Consider the following 14,905-nt stretch of genomic DNA (forward strand, 5'->3'; position numbering starts at 1 on the left):
CAGCTTTTAGAGTAGCTGCATTTCTCTAGCACATAATTCACTTTTGTGTAAAGCAACATAAGTAAACATGTGTAGGGACTGTGGGGGACTGTGAAGGAAATGGTTTAAATAAGCACACTAAATTTAATCAGCTAACCCAAAGACACTCAAAAAGATGTGTTTGAGAGGTTTTGTATGTGTTAACATTGTGTGTGTTTAGAACTTGCATGTGTATTTCTCTTCATGCATCCCACTTGTTTTAGGATAAATTCTATACATAACTCTTTGACAAACTTATTTTTATATGAAAAAGTTTTGAGTTAATTTGTAAACAATCCCTTTCACACTGATTCATGAGACTGTGTAATTGATCTTCTTCGGTGCTCCTTAGACCGATACATAATTGTTACTCCTTCAAATTATGAGACATAGTGTCAGTTCCTCGATGTTTTCCTTTCAATGTTTAAAAACTTAATTTTAACGATACTAACAACAGAAGCTTGGTTATATTTTTTAATGACAAGTACAATTATTTTCGTGTGAATAACTGTGTAAAAATGAGCATAATGTAACCAGGCCGTTTTACACTGCGTCATTATACACTTTATAAATTCAATAACATTTATCTGCACCTTGTGATATATACAGTCATCTTTATAAACTCTATAAACGAAGTGTCATGTTGCTGGACCTCCCAAGCTCCTCCCTGAACAAAAGGGGTTTTGCTCAGTATTTAACGCAGGCTCTGCTGCACGAAGCCCTGGTCTGAGTGCTCGTGGAGATCCGAGATGAAGCGCTTAACTCTTTTCGCTTTGGCCATCACTTTCATCGCGACCGTTTTTGCCGCAAAATCCCCGTACCAGGCGGTTCTTCAGCACAGCAAAATTCGTGGAAGAGCCCATGGGTAAAGACCACATTTTACAAAGAGAAACTGGGACTCGAGCGTGAACAGTTATTGAAAAGTTTCACTATTTCTGCAGTTATGCAGAATGCATGAAGCCCGCTGACGTTTAGTCAATGAATGGGACGTTAACATTTGCATTTGTTTTTTGCAGCCCAAATGTTTGCGCTATGCAGAAGATGCAGGGAACGGATAAGAAGTATTTCACCAACTGCAAGCAATGGTATCACCGCAAAATATGCGGCAAACCAACGTGAGTTACCGCAGATATCTGCATAGCCTATTCAAACATATCTATGCATAAGTGTCTGTCTGTCAGTGTGAGCTATGGCATCTCTCTGTTCATTCGCAGATGAGAGACTCTTTAGCCACATACAAATTTCAAGTTGATAATTAACAATAAATTCACTGGAAATTTTAAAGATTGCAATCACCTTTTAAAATTCAATTTACTGTAATTTGTCCTGATTGGTCACCATATAATGAATGACCGAAATTGACATTGGACTGTTTTGAGTCAGTTCTTAATGTTTTAGTTTGTCTGTGTGGTTTAAAGAACAGTTGTAAAAAGTAAGGAATAGTACACTGGTACAGTAGTACAGATTTTAGGGCTTCTGGGTCACTGTGTAGACTCATTTGGTTAAGTACAGTATTTTCCCAACATATTGGATTGCTCAGAAGAAAGTTCTTGTAAAAGTGTTAATATATTTAAGCCAATGTGTTTCTTAAAACTTTAGCATAATAATCTCTGTGGACAGGCTTAAAACTCTCAGTATAACAACTCGCAGCTGCCTGTAAAGTCTCAACTTTACCGAACTGTTTTCTAAGTTAACAGAACTAAAATATGAGAGAGAGGTAATCGTCTGACTAATTATGGGTAAAGACCTTGACTTTTTAAACAGTCAAATTGACTTAAATAAGTCTAAATAGAAATAAGTTTAACCATCCTGTACTGTAGTGCAGTGTAAAGTTGATTATTGGCTGTGCCACAATAAAAAGTAATATTTTCTTTGATAAAAACGTCTTTCCTTTAAAGGTTCTTTTTTATCTGGATAAATGAATGCCTTCAACAAATCGAAAAACTAATTTTCTTTTGGCACCCAAAAGCTTTACAATGGAACGGTTAATAGGGTATTTGAGTTCAACTTGACAGTACATCTAGATGAGCGCTGTGCAGTAATGGCTACCATATGTCTCTTGGTAATTTGTTTCAGTCCTTGTGGGGTAAAATAGCTTACCATTTTGCACAGTGACAAATCTGACTGTCTTTCTGACTCAAAGCTTTCCAATGCGCCAGGACCTGGAACTCAATGACAAGTTGAATAGAGGCTCTGTATGACTAACATCCACCTAATGCCCCCAGAGGGAAAAAGTGTTATTTGGTGAATATTGAACATTCCATAGAAGGTCGAGGAGGGACAGCATCTTCAGGTTTCATAGTATGGAAATAAAAGGACAAGTGTATAGTAAATGAAGATGTTAATGAAAAATTGAATGATGCAGGGACGGTCACGTCACTCTAAACATCCCAATGAAATAGTAACGAGAAATCAAAAATTTATAAAAAGGAAGAAATAAGGAACAAAACGCCATCAATTTCATCAAGTATGTTGGAACAGTTTTATAATTTTGGGGGGAAAATGGAGAAAGAGTGAGAGAGAGAGAAAGAGAGAGACTGTATTTCGTGTCTTATAAACATGTAGTAGGTCAAGATGGTTATGCTGTATAATGTTTGAGTCTGGAGTTTGTCATGCAGTCTGGAATGTTTGTTTGTGTGTAAAGGTAAATTGCAAGAACAACAGACATATTATGTAACTAATTTAGGCTGCTTACATAAGGTGTTCAGGCAGAGTCGGTAGAACATCAACATAAACTGTTATGGGGGTATTTAATATGCTTATCTGTTAAAAAAAACAAGTTAGGATATAATTCTATGCTAGTTAGTATTACATTATTGTTTTTGCTACACAAGATTTGTATAAGGATTAAGAAGTTTTTTACATGATTTCTTGGTTCAGATTTCAAACGTTAAAAGGTGCCACTTTCAAAACTTTGATCAGGAATGAGATTTTAAAAGTGAGACAGCGAATAACTTTTTTATAAATCTTCCCATTTTTAAACAGTCTTTCATTTATTGCGATTCTCAAGAATGCAAAGAGGAAGTCAGGGTTGCTCTGGGTGCTTGAATCTGTTTAGGAAATTACTTCAATCTGTTGAGGATCTAATATCCCCAAAAACATAGGCTACTGTACAAATCATTCAGTAGTTTCCAAAGAGTTTTCTATTTGTCTCATGTATATGAAAATGTCTCATAGGATAAAAGTCTGTAGCTTACTCATGAAAGAATTTTGGATTCTGTCAGACTGAAGTTGACTTGATTTATAGAGTTTCTTTTCAGGTTTGAAGGTTTGGGGTCGAAATAGTTTTGTGGGAACAATTGCACTCTTTGTATGGTTGGTTCATGAAGGTCAGTGCTGTGGAACAGGATGTTTCCAGGTCACTTGAGGAGAGACCAATAACTTTCTAGTGCCTTCATTTTACTTGCCATCTGGTCAAAAGACCCTTTCCTCTGTCTTTAAGTAAATATCTGTTATAATATGCAGTAAAACTGTTAACTGGTAATGCTTATACTATACGTTTTAGAAAAATGTGTATTAAATGTTGAATTTATGTCCAGTTCCCAAAACTGTTAATTCTTGTAAAATGTTCTCAAGGGAATCATGTTTTGGGTCCTTTATATTTTGGGAAGTGAAACCGAAAACTGAGTTTTTAGAAAATCCAAAAATGATGAATCAACCGTCCTTCCATATTCTTAATATAGTAACAATTTGCGGTAATAAAACTTTCACAATACTTACTTGGGACATCTTGTCACACCACTTGAAATGTCAACATGCACGATACATAAATTATACTGGCGAGCTGTTTATTTTGTCATAAATCCATGACTACCATCTTTGTTTATGCTGGCAGAGAACAAACAGGAGTTGAGTTACCATCTGTTTTGATAATCATTTCAGTCTGCATTCCAGCTGTGTTTTACAAGTCTACCTCATCCCTGAATGTCAGGATTGTTGTCTTTGTTTAGATTTACCTTCTGGTTTTCTACTTTTGTACACTGTAAGATGCCAACAATTTGTTGGAATTGGTTGGAAATGGAACAACCCATGGGAGGTAGTAATCCAAATTCCTGAAACACTTAGACCTCCTGTAGAATGTAAAATAGTTGTTAAATTATTTAGGAATTAATTAAAAACCTAAACACTTTTAAAACCAAAAGAATCAAGCAGTCTTTTCTCATATCGTTGCTGTCCTTCTTAAACCTTGTATTCAGGTTTCGTGATTGTTATTTTTCGCCATAAATCACAGGGTTTCGCAAATTTACAACAAATATTCAAAAGTGCATGTCAACTTTGACAACTCAGTATTTATTTATGTAAAAAATATTGTGTGTTGTTCCATTTTCTTAAAAACACAGATTTTGCACATCCAAAGTTATGTTAGGATATGCGACAATATGAACTTTTGTATTTTAGTTTTCATGTAACTTACTTTTAATTTAATTGTTTTATCATAAAAACAAAAAAGCAACGATTTCCCTTACCTTTTGCTGTCCATAGGCTTGTTCCAACGAAAAAATTCTGATGTATAAAATTATAAACTACATTAGCCATTGATCAAAAAAAAATTCTGAGGAGGAAACATCCATAAAAAGATGTGTCAATCTTCAGCCTAACATTTATTGCACCTTTGCCTGGTGGTTCCTCGGAATTTCCCATTATTTATATTGGCGGCACTGCTGCTCTTCGAGCTCTCCCTCAGGAGTTTCCTCTGGCCGGCACTGTACCTCTGGATTCTTCTGCTACTCAAGGAAATTAGATTTAACTACCCTCTAAGAGCAATTTAAGCATAGAACCTTATTTATTATGGAAATACTTGGCACAAAATAAAACAAAGATGTACATTGTAGCTTAAGCCACGTGAGTTAAAAGACAGTATAAAATATGAATATGAGTACTGTGTTAGTTTTTTCCAACGCAGCCTTCATATTAATAAAGAGAGAAATATAGACTTGATTTTCATGCAATGAACTCCCATTTCCAATCATTCTTAAACTCTTTGAAATGAACAGGTCACATGGGTCCCATGCAGTTTTATTACCTTTGATTTACTTTAATATTTAATCAATTATGAAAACCCATGCATCGTTTGAAAGCTAAAATACTTACCATTCAAGTTCTGACCTGGTTTTTGCAACCAATGCTCAAAATAGGGCCGGTTGTCAGTAAAAAAGGAAAGAAAAATTGAGTGAAAGTCATGATATTATTATTCTGTTCATTTTTTTAAAATCAGTTTTTTTACTTTGCAGGGTGATCAGCTATGAGTGTTGCCCCGGCTATGAGAAGGTTATTGGAGAAAAGGGATGTCCAGCAGGTAAAAATAATGATTCTCGGTTAATGAACAGCAGTTTATTTTTTACAAGTAAGAAACGACCCAAACTTGTAAATAATCCCTTTTTTCACAGCTCTACCTCTGGTGAACATCTACAAAACCCTGGGTGTGGTTGGAGCCACAACGACTAAGATGTACTCCGAGAGAGCAATGCTTCAAGAAGAGATTGAAGGTCCTGGCAGCTTCACATTCTTTGCTCCCAGCAATGAGGCTTGGGCTGCACTTCCCACTGTGAGTTTTTAACATCTGCCAGAACATGAAAAGAGCTTTTCATTCTTAGCCAATTACAGTTCTCAAAGTCATTATTAGAAATTATGTACCCTGGCATATTGTACGTGCTTAAGCAAACCATAAAATATTTCATAATGTCCTGTAGGAAATTCTGGATGCCCTGGTGAGCAACGTCAACATTGAGCTCCTCAACACTCTACACTACCATATGGTCAACAAACGGTTGACTTCAGATGATCTAAAGCATGGCGCTGCCTTCACCTCCATGTATCAGGACTTTGATGTTCATATCAACCACTATTCCAACGGAGTGAGTAAACTAGCCAGCCATCAATCTGTTGCTTTAACCTGCTTTGTTTAGATTTTCTCACCGAAAATATGTTGTTTAATTTCCATTTGGTTAGTGCTTTCGAGCATCTCATGTTGACTTGTGTTTATTCAAATTGATTTGCAAGTCATGAAGCAATGTTTCTCAGGCCATATGTTTTGTTGCAGATTGTGACTGTCAACTGTGCAAGACTGGTGAAGACAGACCAGCAGGCCACCAATGGAATCGTACACGTTGTGGATAGAGTAATCACTGCCATCACAAACAACATCCATTCTATGATTGACACAGATGATGAACTGGAGACTCTGCGGGTACATCTCTTATTTAATGGGGGAGGTGGAGGAGTTTTGCTGATTTAACATGCATTCAACTTTTATTCTCAATGTTTCTTTATAATCCAGGATGCCATTGAAGCAGGAGGTCTTACCAGTTTGTTGGAGAATCAGGGCTCTTACACAATCTTTGCTCCGACCAATGAAGCCTTCAAGAAGATTCCTCCAGACACGCTGACCAGAATTTTGGGAGACCCAGTTGCTCTTAAAGGTATTTTCGCTATAAGGTAGACTAGAGAGCCAGAAAGTAAGAAATTTGAGGGGCGGAGCTAACTTGTTTGATATCTGCCAATACCGATTCTGAAGAATAAATTATTATTTCTTAACTTTCTGAATGTTTTTAATTCATATTAAGACTATTGAACATCAAACTGGTTTCTTAACATTTTCTAAACCGAGCACAAATCATTGCATTTTCCTGTTCTCGTTGATTGACAGGATATATTGGCCCTGATCATCGTCTGTGTGAAAACAGATACCTATTCTTGGCCAATATATTGGTGCATCTCTACTTATTTCATTTTCATAATATATTACAAACACAATTACATATTTTTTTACATAATTAGCATTCACTAACGAATTATACACAAGATGACCAGAGATGTAACTTAGCTTCAAAGCATTTCATCATTTGTATTTTTGAGCTTAGTTTTCCCAGTCATAATAACACAATCCATATCAAATTTAGATATGCTGAATTACCACATTCTGAAAAACCTGCACTGCTCTGAGTCCATTGTGTCTGGATCACCTCTGGAGACCTTGCAGGGCACTGTCCTTGAGGTCGGTTGTGATGGAAATCAAATGACCCTCAACGGCAAAGCCATCATCACAGAAAAAGATAAACTTGGAACCAATGGAGTCATTCACTACATCAGCGAACTCCTAATTCCAGATTCAGGTGATCTTTAAATCAGTCACTGTTTTTAAAAAGCTGTGGATGTTAAACCAAGTTAACTTACCTTGCTTCTCTATCACCAGCCAAGACCCTACTGGAGCTTGCAGAAGGATCAGTTGTTACCACAGCCTCAAAACTTTTAACCAACGCTGGTCTTAATGATCACCTCATAGGCTCGGAGGCTGTGACACTGTTAGCCCCCCTGAATGATGCATTTAATGGTTGGATCACCTTATATTCTTTTCAAAACTGTAACAGGGAATCGTATTTGTACTAATAATAATTGATTTGTGTGTAGGCAAGAGCTTAACAATGACACCTGACATGAAGAAACTGATGAGGAACCACATTCTCAAGGGGAAGCTTTCCTCCAAAAGCCTTTACCACGGGCAAGAGTTGGAGACACTTGGTGGATTGAAGCTTAGAGTGTTTGTGTACAGAAATGTAAGTGTTGAAGTATGCATGCTTATGTAATTTAATGAACCCAAGCCACAGGAAAACAGTTTAAAGGTCTGATGCACTGGGCTTGTTTATTGTTTTATACTGTTATATAAGGTCTACTTATGACGATTGCGTGGTTTAAACATCCAAAAACATCAATATCCATAAGTAATAGGGTATTTTCTACCCAGGATTTGAGGCCAGCTCTGCAAACGCTGGTTTTTATTGGGTTAGTGGGTGGGGCTAGAGAAGTAGTTGTTGAAATTTTTCTGTGGAGGTGGTTTTCGACCGTCATAGATAGGTGCTTTCCAGGACCTGGTGTTCGCCGGGCCTGGTGTCAATAACAGATGTTATCGCAGTAACAAGGGCATTTCAACAAAAGCTTGGATTAAAATTGTGATTTTAATTCATGCCTCCTTTAACATTAAAACATTTTCATGACAATAGTGAGGAGGGGAATTTTTACATTTCCTTTTCCAATCCCTCAAATGAGTCACAATTTTATTTCCAGTCATGTTGTAGCTGGCGGTAAGCATTACTCAGTTCTGTGAGTTCTCAAATTTCTGCTTTGTAATGATATTCACAGACCACCGGAAACCTCTCCTTTGGATCACCTTAACTTTTTCATTTTTCCTTCTTTGTACATCAGACTTGTGAGAAAAAATAGTCTTTAAACAACTTTGCTGATCTTCTCAACCAGTAACCATGTCACTTGCATGGACTTTACAGAACCTGTGCATTGAAAATTCCTGCATTGCCGCCCATGACAAAAATGGCCGCTATGCAACTATGTTCACCGTTGATAAGGTCCTGACGCCCCCAATGGGAACCGTTATGGACGTCCTAAAAGCAGATGATCGGTTTAGGTGAGAAGGCAATATCCTTAGAAATACAAGTCTTTACTGTTCAGTGTTAAACGTGGCCTAGAGGTTCTTGTGAGTGTCTAAAAGAATATAAAAAAATAGAAGAGCATAATCTTTACAAAACATACAGTACACTGTAAAAAAACGCTTTAATTTAACAGAATTTTACTGTTATTATGTACAGAATTGTTTTTAAAATACAGTAAAAAATGTCTAATTTTCAAGAAATGTAAAACAAAAAAAATTACATTATTTTACTAGCTGCGGGAAAATAACCTATTTTTTATGAGATTTTTTAATGTGTAAAATAGATAACATCTTTATTTAAAAATGCCCCATAAAACCGTGTTAATGTTTTCATAAGCTTATTGAAATGGATTATGCATCTGATGTTTCTCATCCACATTCAAAGACCTCTCGAAAACCTCTCAAAACCAATTTTCATAATCACCACATTGCATGTTCTAACTTGAGGCTAAGTGTTCATCAGATATTTAATAGTCTGAGTGGAATTTGAGCTGTTAGTAGTGCTGTTTTTATAGCTTGGGTATATACCTCTAATCATATAGTTGAATGAACTTTCATCCGTACAGCACCCTGGTCGGCGCCATTCAGAGAGCAGGCCTGACAGAGCTCCTGAACAAAAAAGGGACCTACACTTTCTTTGCCCCCACCAACGCTGCCTTCAGTGCAATGCCCCAAGCTGACCTCAACAAACTCATGAGTACTGACTTCCAACAATTGCTCCCGTAACAAAATGTGTTTTAGAAAAGCAGATGTTTGGGCACAAATGGTTGGATTTGTTGCTACGGGAATGTTGTCAAAATGTTTATTGGAATTGCTTACAGTACATCTGTTGTATTCCTGTGATGTTGTACATAGGAGATCCCAAGGAATTGGCCAACCTTCTGAAATATCACATTGGGGATGAGTTTCTGGTCAGCGGTGCAGTTACCTCACACACCAGACTGAAGCCTCTTGCAGGAGATAAGCTGGAGTTAGGCACGGTCAGAACTCAATAATGCCTTTAATATCATTTTAGTGTATGTCGGGTGAAAAAGATTTGTTTATTTTTGTAGAATTTAAAGGTATTAACCCTTGTTCAAGAGGTATAGACAATGGAAGATGATTTATTTCAATGCCTTTATAATTCACTCCAAACATCATTTCATACCCTTGTGTTGTTCAATATACAACATTATTGTTAAAAAATTATGACAGATAACAGTTACCACAGACTGGCAAAATGTGATGAACGTAATTTTTTGTTAAACTGTTTCTTTAAACTATTCTCATTTTATAAATGTGAATTTATAAATGTTTTTCTCTTTCAGCGTAACTCCACCATGTACGTCAACAGACTGCCTGTTGTTGAGAGTGATTTGATGGCCACCAATGGGGTTGTACATGCCCTTGATACAATCGTAAAGCCACTGCGTAAGTCCTTCATTTACTTCCAACATTTTGGCTTTAACAAAATTTATTTCAAAACGTCATAAAAACATCATGTGAAATTCACTTTTAGCTCCCAAGGTTGCAAGTGACCAAGCTGACACGTCTGAGATCATACGGGCTCCTTCTCTTAAGGTTAGTCATGCCTATTTTTTCTATAGATAAGAAAAAAAAATTTGCTTGCTTTTATGTTAACAATTTATATATTTTTTATAAAAGAGTTTTAATTGTCAATGGCAATATGTAAACAAAATGTAACTTCTTTACCATTTTCAATCCCAGGTTGGATCCGAGGGTATAAGAAGTGGTATGTATCGTTTACTAACTTACAAAGAATCAGTTGTAGTTTCTTTCTACAAAAATGCAATAGCCTACAGTTTCTGGTTTATTATTTATTTGTAAAGTCTCAAATCGTTTTGTTGAATATATTTTTGGATATGATACTGTTATTCATTCTTTATTTCTTGTCACATTACAGAAGATCTCTTCCAAAAGATTCGAAGAAGTAAGAGCAACAGAATAATGTCCCGTGTCCAGTAAATGTGTGGAATAGTCCATTTTGATCTTCTCCACTTTAAGAGGATGCAAATATCAAGTTTTTAGTCTTATTTTACGCAGTGGAGAGATTGTTCAAAGACTGTAAAAATCCAGTCAACAAAAAAACAAAGAGCTGAAAATGGATAGGAATTAAGTCAAAAGCCAAAGACCCTTGGATGGAAAGCAGTGTTTTTAAATCTTTATGACATATTCATGACAGCAGTTAGCTATGGCACTTCATATGTTTTGGATATTCGACTTATGAATTTCATGCTATATTATCTGGATTAGGTGGTTGGTTCATGTTAATGGTTTTTGTTTAACATCTTGTTGTCATTTTGTATTTCATCAAGTTTTTTTTTTATTAATGAGTATTTGATATGCCTGTAGAATGTTTGCATGGTTTGAGCTGGAATGTCTTCCTATAATGTAAATCCTGGTGATATGTAACCTCTGCAGATTATTTGTTGTATACTTTACCAAAGATATTTTGTGAGGACCCAAAGGTCTCTTCTGCACATTTCATAATAAAATGATCGTTTTGTAGCCACATTTGTTTACATATACCTAGTCAATGGCCTTGAATGTAGTTTACTCAGTCTTGCTCTGGTGTTACAAACCAATTTGTCTGTTCACTGAGCTGATTTTATAATGTGGTGGATTTTCATAATGTGGTTATTATTATGTGTGCAATTAAACGTCTCGTTCAGATGATAATTTAAAGAGTTCTTAGTCCCATTCATTTATTATGCATGATTACATATTTCTCCATGTTTCTTTCTCACTGAAAAGCTTATTTTGCTACTACTTTTTAAAGGGATAGTTTACCCAAAAATGATGTTATCATTTCCTAACCCTCATTTAATTTAAAACCTGCATGAGTTTCTTTCTTCCGCAGAACACAAAAATGACATTTTGAAGAATGTTGGTAGCCAAGCAACATTGATCCCCATTAACTTCCATTGTATGGCCACAAAACCTCTTAGAAATTTCTCAAAATATCTTCTTTTGTGTTTCAAAAAGGCTCAAAAACAAAAGAATTCATGATCACCATTTTTGCTGAAATATCTCTTTAAGTACCCACACACAGGACCTTAAGAGGCGAACCCACACAGTATAAATGTTTATCATTCAAGAGTAAACAAAAATGTGCTAAAATCTTAATGTCTAGTGAGTCTATATTTCTAGTAGTCTGGGATGTAATTACTTTCATCTTGAATAGTTTAATTTATAGTTTTCGGAAATAAGATGTCCTGCGACCCATTTTTGGCTGTGACCCACCAGTTAGCAATCACTGGTGCTATGCAAGGGTTTGGTTTACTCTTCCTTAATGACCTCATATGGAAAAATGCTTGTTGTTTAAAACTGCCATGTTGCTTTACTGCGCTTGTTATATCACCACAGTTACATGCTGCAAACAGTTGAGGATGGCAAACAGAGCCTGTTTGGCGTCCAGAGCCCGGATGTCTCAAGGTGCCCAACAGAGAAACATATGTGCCCTCTCTCAACTGAAAGAGAACTGAATGAAACACTCAACAGCGTTTTGCTCGCCGACCGAGACACTGGTAGACGGTTGTTTGTCATAGAGGGGATTGAGTTTTAGTGAGGCTGGAGACTGCTGATAGACTGCCAAACTCTCTCAGTTTTCCAGTCTGTTAGTTTAGTTATTACAGAAATCAAAGGTCAGTGTGCTGGAAGATACTGAAAAAACTGTCTCCTCTCTGAAACAGCTGCTGAATAGTGAAAATGACTGAACCAGCCCAAATGAATGCCAAGTCAAATATACATTTTTATTTAATATTAGACTGTAGTCCTTAATTTATCATCCAATTTATGTCCTCTTTTATCATTAACACAGAAAAATTGTTCTAAAAGTGCCGGTGAACCAGAAGTTGTGACTGTTTAAATTCCGTATTCTGACAAATTTCCAAGTAAAAAGGAATTTCAAAGGAGAATATTAGAGGGCGTGGCCTGGTTATTCACTGCGAATTGATTGAAAAGAACTGTTGCAATGATCTTGAAATTAAACTGGCAGCAGACTGACAGAAGTTTACGGTACTTAAGCGAATTATGAGGCTACGTGAATAAAAAAAACACATTGATAAGCTATTAACTATAAAAGCTGCAATTTTTCATGAAAAAATAAGAATAGTCATTTATAATTTCACTGGGTGTTTAAAGTGATAGTTCACTCAAAAATGAGAATTCTGCCATCATTTACTCACCCCTCACTCGTCATTTCAAACCTGTATGACTTTCATTCCTCTGCAGAACACCTCTGAAGAAGATATTTTGAAGAATGTTGTTAACCAGCACCCATTCATTTGCAAAGGAATTGTTTCCATACAACAGAAGGGAATCGGTGCCGCTGCTGTCCGGTTAACAACTTTCTTCAAAATATCTTCTTTAGCACTCTGCGGAAAACCGAAAGTCATACAGGTTTGAAATGACAAAAGGGTGAATAAATGATGACAAAATTTTCATTTTTGGGTGAACTATCACTTGACAAGGCAAATTGACCTTCAAATACACTTCTGATAAATCGGGCAAAATCAATAGTGATTCTGCTTTAGTTGAACAAAGTTGCTTTACATCTGTATAGCTACTTCATCAAAACTGTGTCTCCACAGTACATATGGCTATTGTAAGATGTCTTTTTGTGTGAAGCACCCATCTAATGTGAAACACATGTGCAGCCATTAACGCCCTAATACAATGTGCTTTTTCATTCGCTTCATATCAAAAGCCTACAACTGTCCTGGAAAGCACTCTCCAGCAGAGAGTACCTAGTATGTTTGGAGGGATGTTTGGGGACTTGCAAATGCACAATGAAGTCTGATTCAAACATTAATTAATTTCATGCAGTCATAAGATTCAGATTAAGTCTTTATATTGCATGCAGCTGTTCTTTTAAGAAAGAGTGAAGCCTGTGCTTATTTCAGAGGTGTTTACAGTAATATCATGTTTTACAGTTTTACACGAAAGAGTGGCATGAAAAAGAAAAAAGATCTGAGCTGAGTCAGACACATATGTTTTGGGCTCTGGGTGGATGACTTTGACAGCATGTATGACCTGCTCTATACGTTGGCCTCTGATTTGCCCTTTTGCTGTGTGGGCTTGACTGACAATGGCTCCCTTATATCACATGTAGGACACCCAGTGGGAACCCGGTTTCCTGTTTTCATAAACTTCACAGTTTGTGAAAGGTTGTGTGAACAGAATCTGTGAGGACCAGAAAATGAAGGTGAAAATTCTTGTGGAAAATGTAGAACTAAATGACATCAAACTTAATTAAAAACATCTTGTTGTTATACTTTGCACTAATTGTTTGGTTAATACCAGCTGGTCTCTGGTACTTCTGGTTACAGTAGGTGTCTTTTTTTGGTGCCGTCAGACAGTTCAAATGTATTACGTGAGGTGAAATGTAAAGAACGATATTGCATCTTGTTGTTATCTGAAATGTATGGTAGGCACTTATAGGTAGGTTATAACTTATATCAATTGAGAGGCATTAATAGAATTTTGTCATTCAAAACTAGGTGTGTTAAAGAGAAAGACTGACCCCTGGTGGTCACTTTAGGATGTGTCGGCATATTCCACCATGAGGAGCATTGCAGGTTTGTACGACCTTACGAACCTTGATGATGATGATGTGATGACAAAAGAAAAACAAACAAGTACAACAAAACTTTTAGATACAGCACCCATTTTTAGCGTATTTTGTGTGTTACTATTTAAAGAACGAACGTGATTTCTTGTGAGCTTTCAACAATTACGCATCCTGATTTACATGTTGCAACTCAGAGAGGCAGTCAGATGGATAGGTTATGCCCATATTTTTAATATTCCTCACCTCATCTAAATGGGCAAACTAATGAATTTGAATGTGAGCTCGAGTGTAAGCGCGAGAAAGCGAGCACCGCGCAACTTGCTCTCTATTGGCTGCACGAACAGTGAAGTTTTAAAAGCCAGACAGAGTGGAGCCAACTCTCGTGACGTCACGTGACCGTAGTGCAGCTACAAGACGGCCCAACCAAAACATAGTAACCAGTTGTATCCTTCCGCCTGTTTTTTTTTCTGTTTACACGCTGTACCCAAATTAGACTGTTTGTTGTCTATATTATGAATCTAATTATTACATAAACAGACAATGAACACGAAATAAGCACAAAAGCCTTTGTTGAAGTAATACAGACCTATTTTACCAAACATAACTATGTAAACAGGCAGAAAACATAAACTTGAAGGCATTTAAGCACTTGGACCCATAGTGGATTAGATAGGTAGCAATCTATTTGTTGAAAACGGAAAAAAAGCATTATAATAATTAACAATATAATGCATTTAATGTCTCCAGTCCAATGTGTGCTTTGAAGGTTTTTAAACAGTGAAGATGGCAATAGCAAAGCTAGCCATTTATATGTTTCTTACCCAGTGTACAAATCACTGTCATCCAACAAAACACATAACACAACGCTACAGTCC

At 36.4% G+C, this 14,905-nt stretch overlaps 1 protein-coding gene across 1 annotated transcript; it reads left to right on the forward strand.

The window, feature by feature from the left end:
- Window positions 1-736: 736 nt before the first annotated feature.
- On the forward strand, window positions 737-11,143 carry tgfbi (transforming growth factor, beta-induced). The gene is made up of 17 exons (XM_056770444.1): window positions 737-883; window positions 1,035-1,133; window positions 5,250-5,314; window positions 5,406-5,563; window positions 5,709-5,873; window positions 6,059-6,205; window positions 6,296-6,437; window positions 6,918-7,130; window positions 7,211-7,348; window positions 7,426-7,571; window positions 8,298-8,434; window positions 9,025-9,155; window positions 9,314-9,438; window positions 9,766-9,868; window positions 9,957-10,018; window positions 10,166-10,190; window positions 10,362-11,143. The coding sequence occupies exons 1-17, from the start codon at window positions 768-770 to the stop codon at window positions 10,421-10,423; spliced, it is 2,034 nt and encodes a 677-aa protein (XP_056626422.1). The 5' UTR covers window positions 737-767; the 3' UTR covers window positions 10,424-11,143.
- The last annotated feature ends 3,762 nt before the right edge of the window (window positions 11,144-14,905 follow it).

This window comes from Triplophysa dalaica, chromosome 16 (assembly GCF_015846415.1).
Source record: "Triplophysa dalaica isolate WHDGS20190420 chromosome 16, ASM1584641v1, whole genome shotgun sequence".
NCBI classification, from domain to species: Eukaryota; Metazoa; Chordata; class Actinopteri; order Cypriniformes; family Nemacheilidae; genus Triplophysa; species Triplophysa dalaica.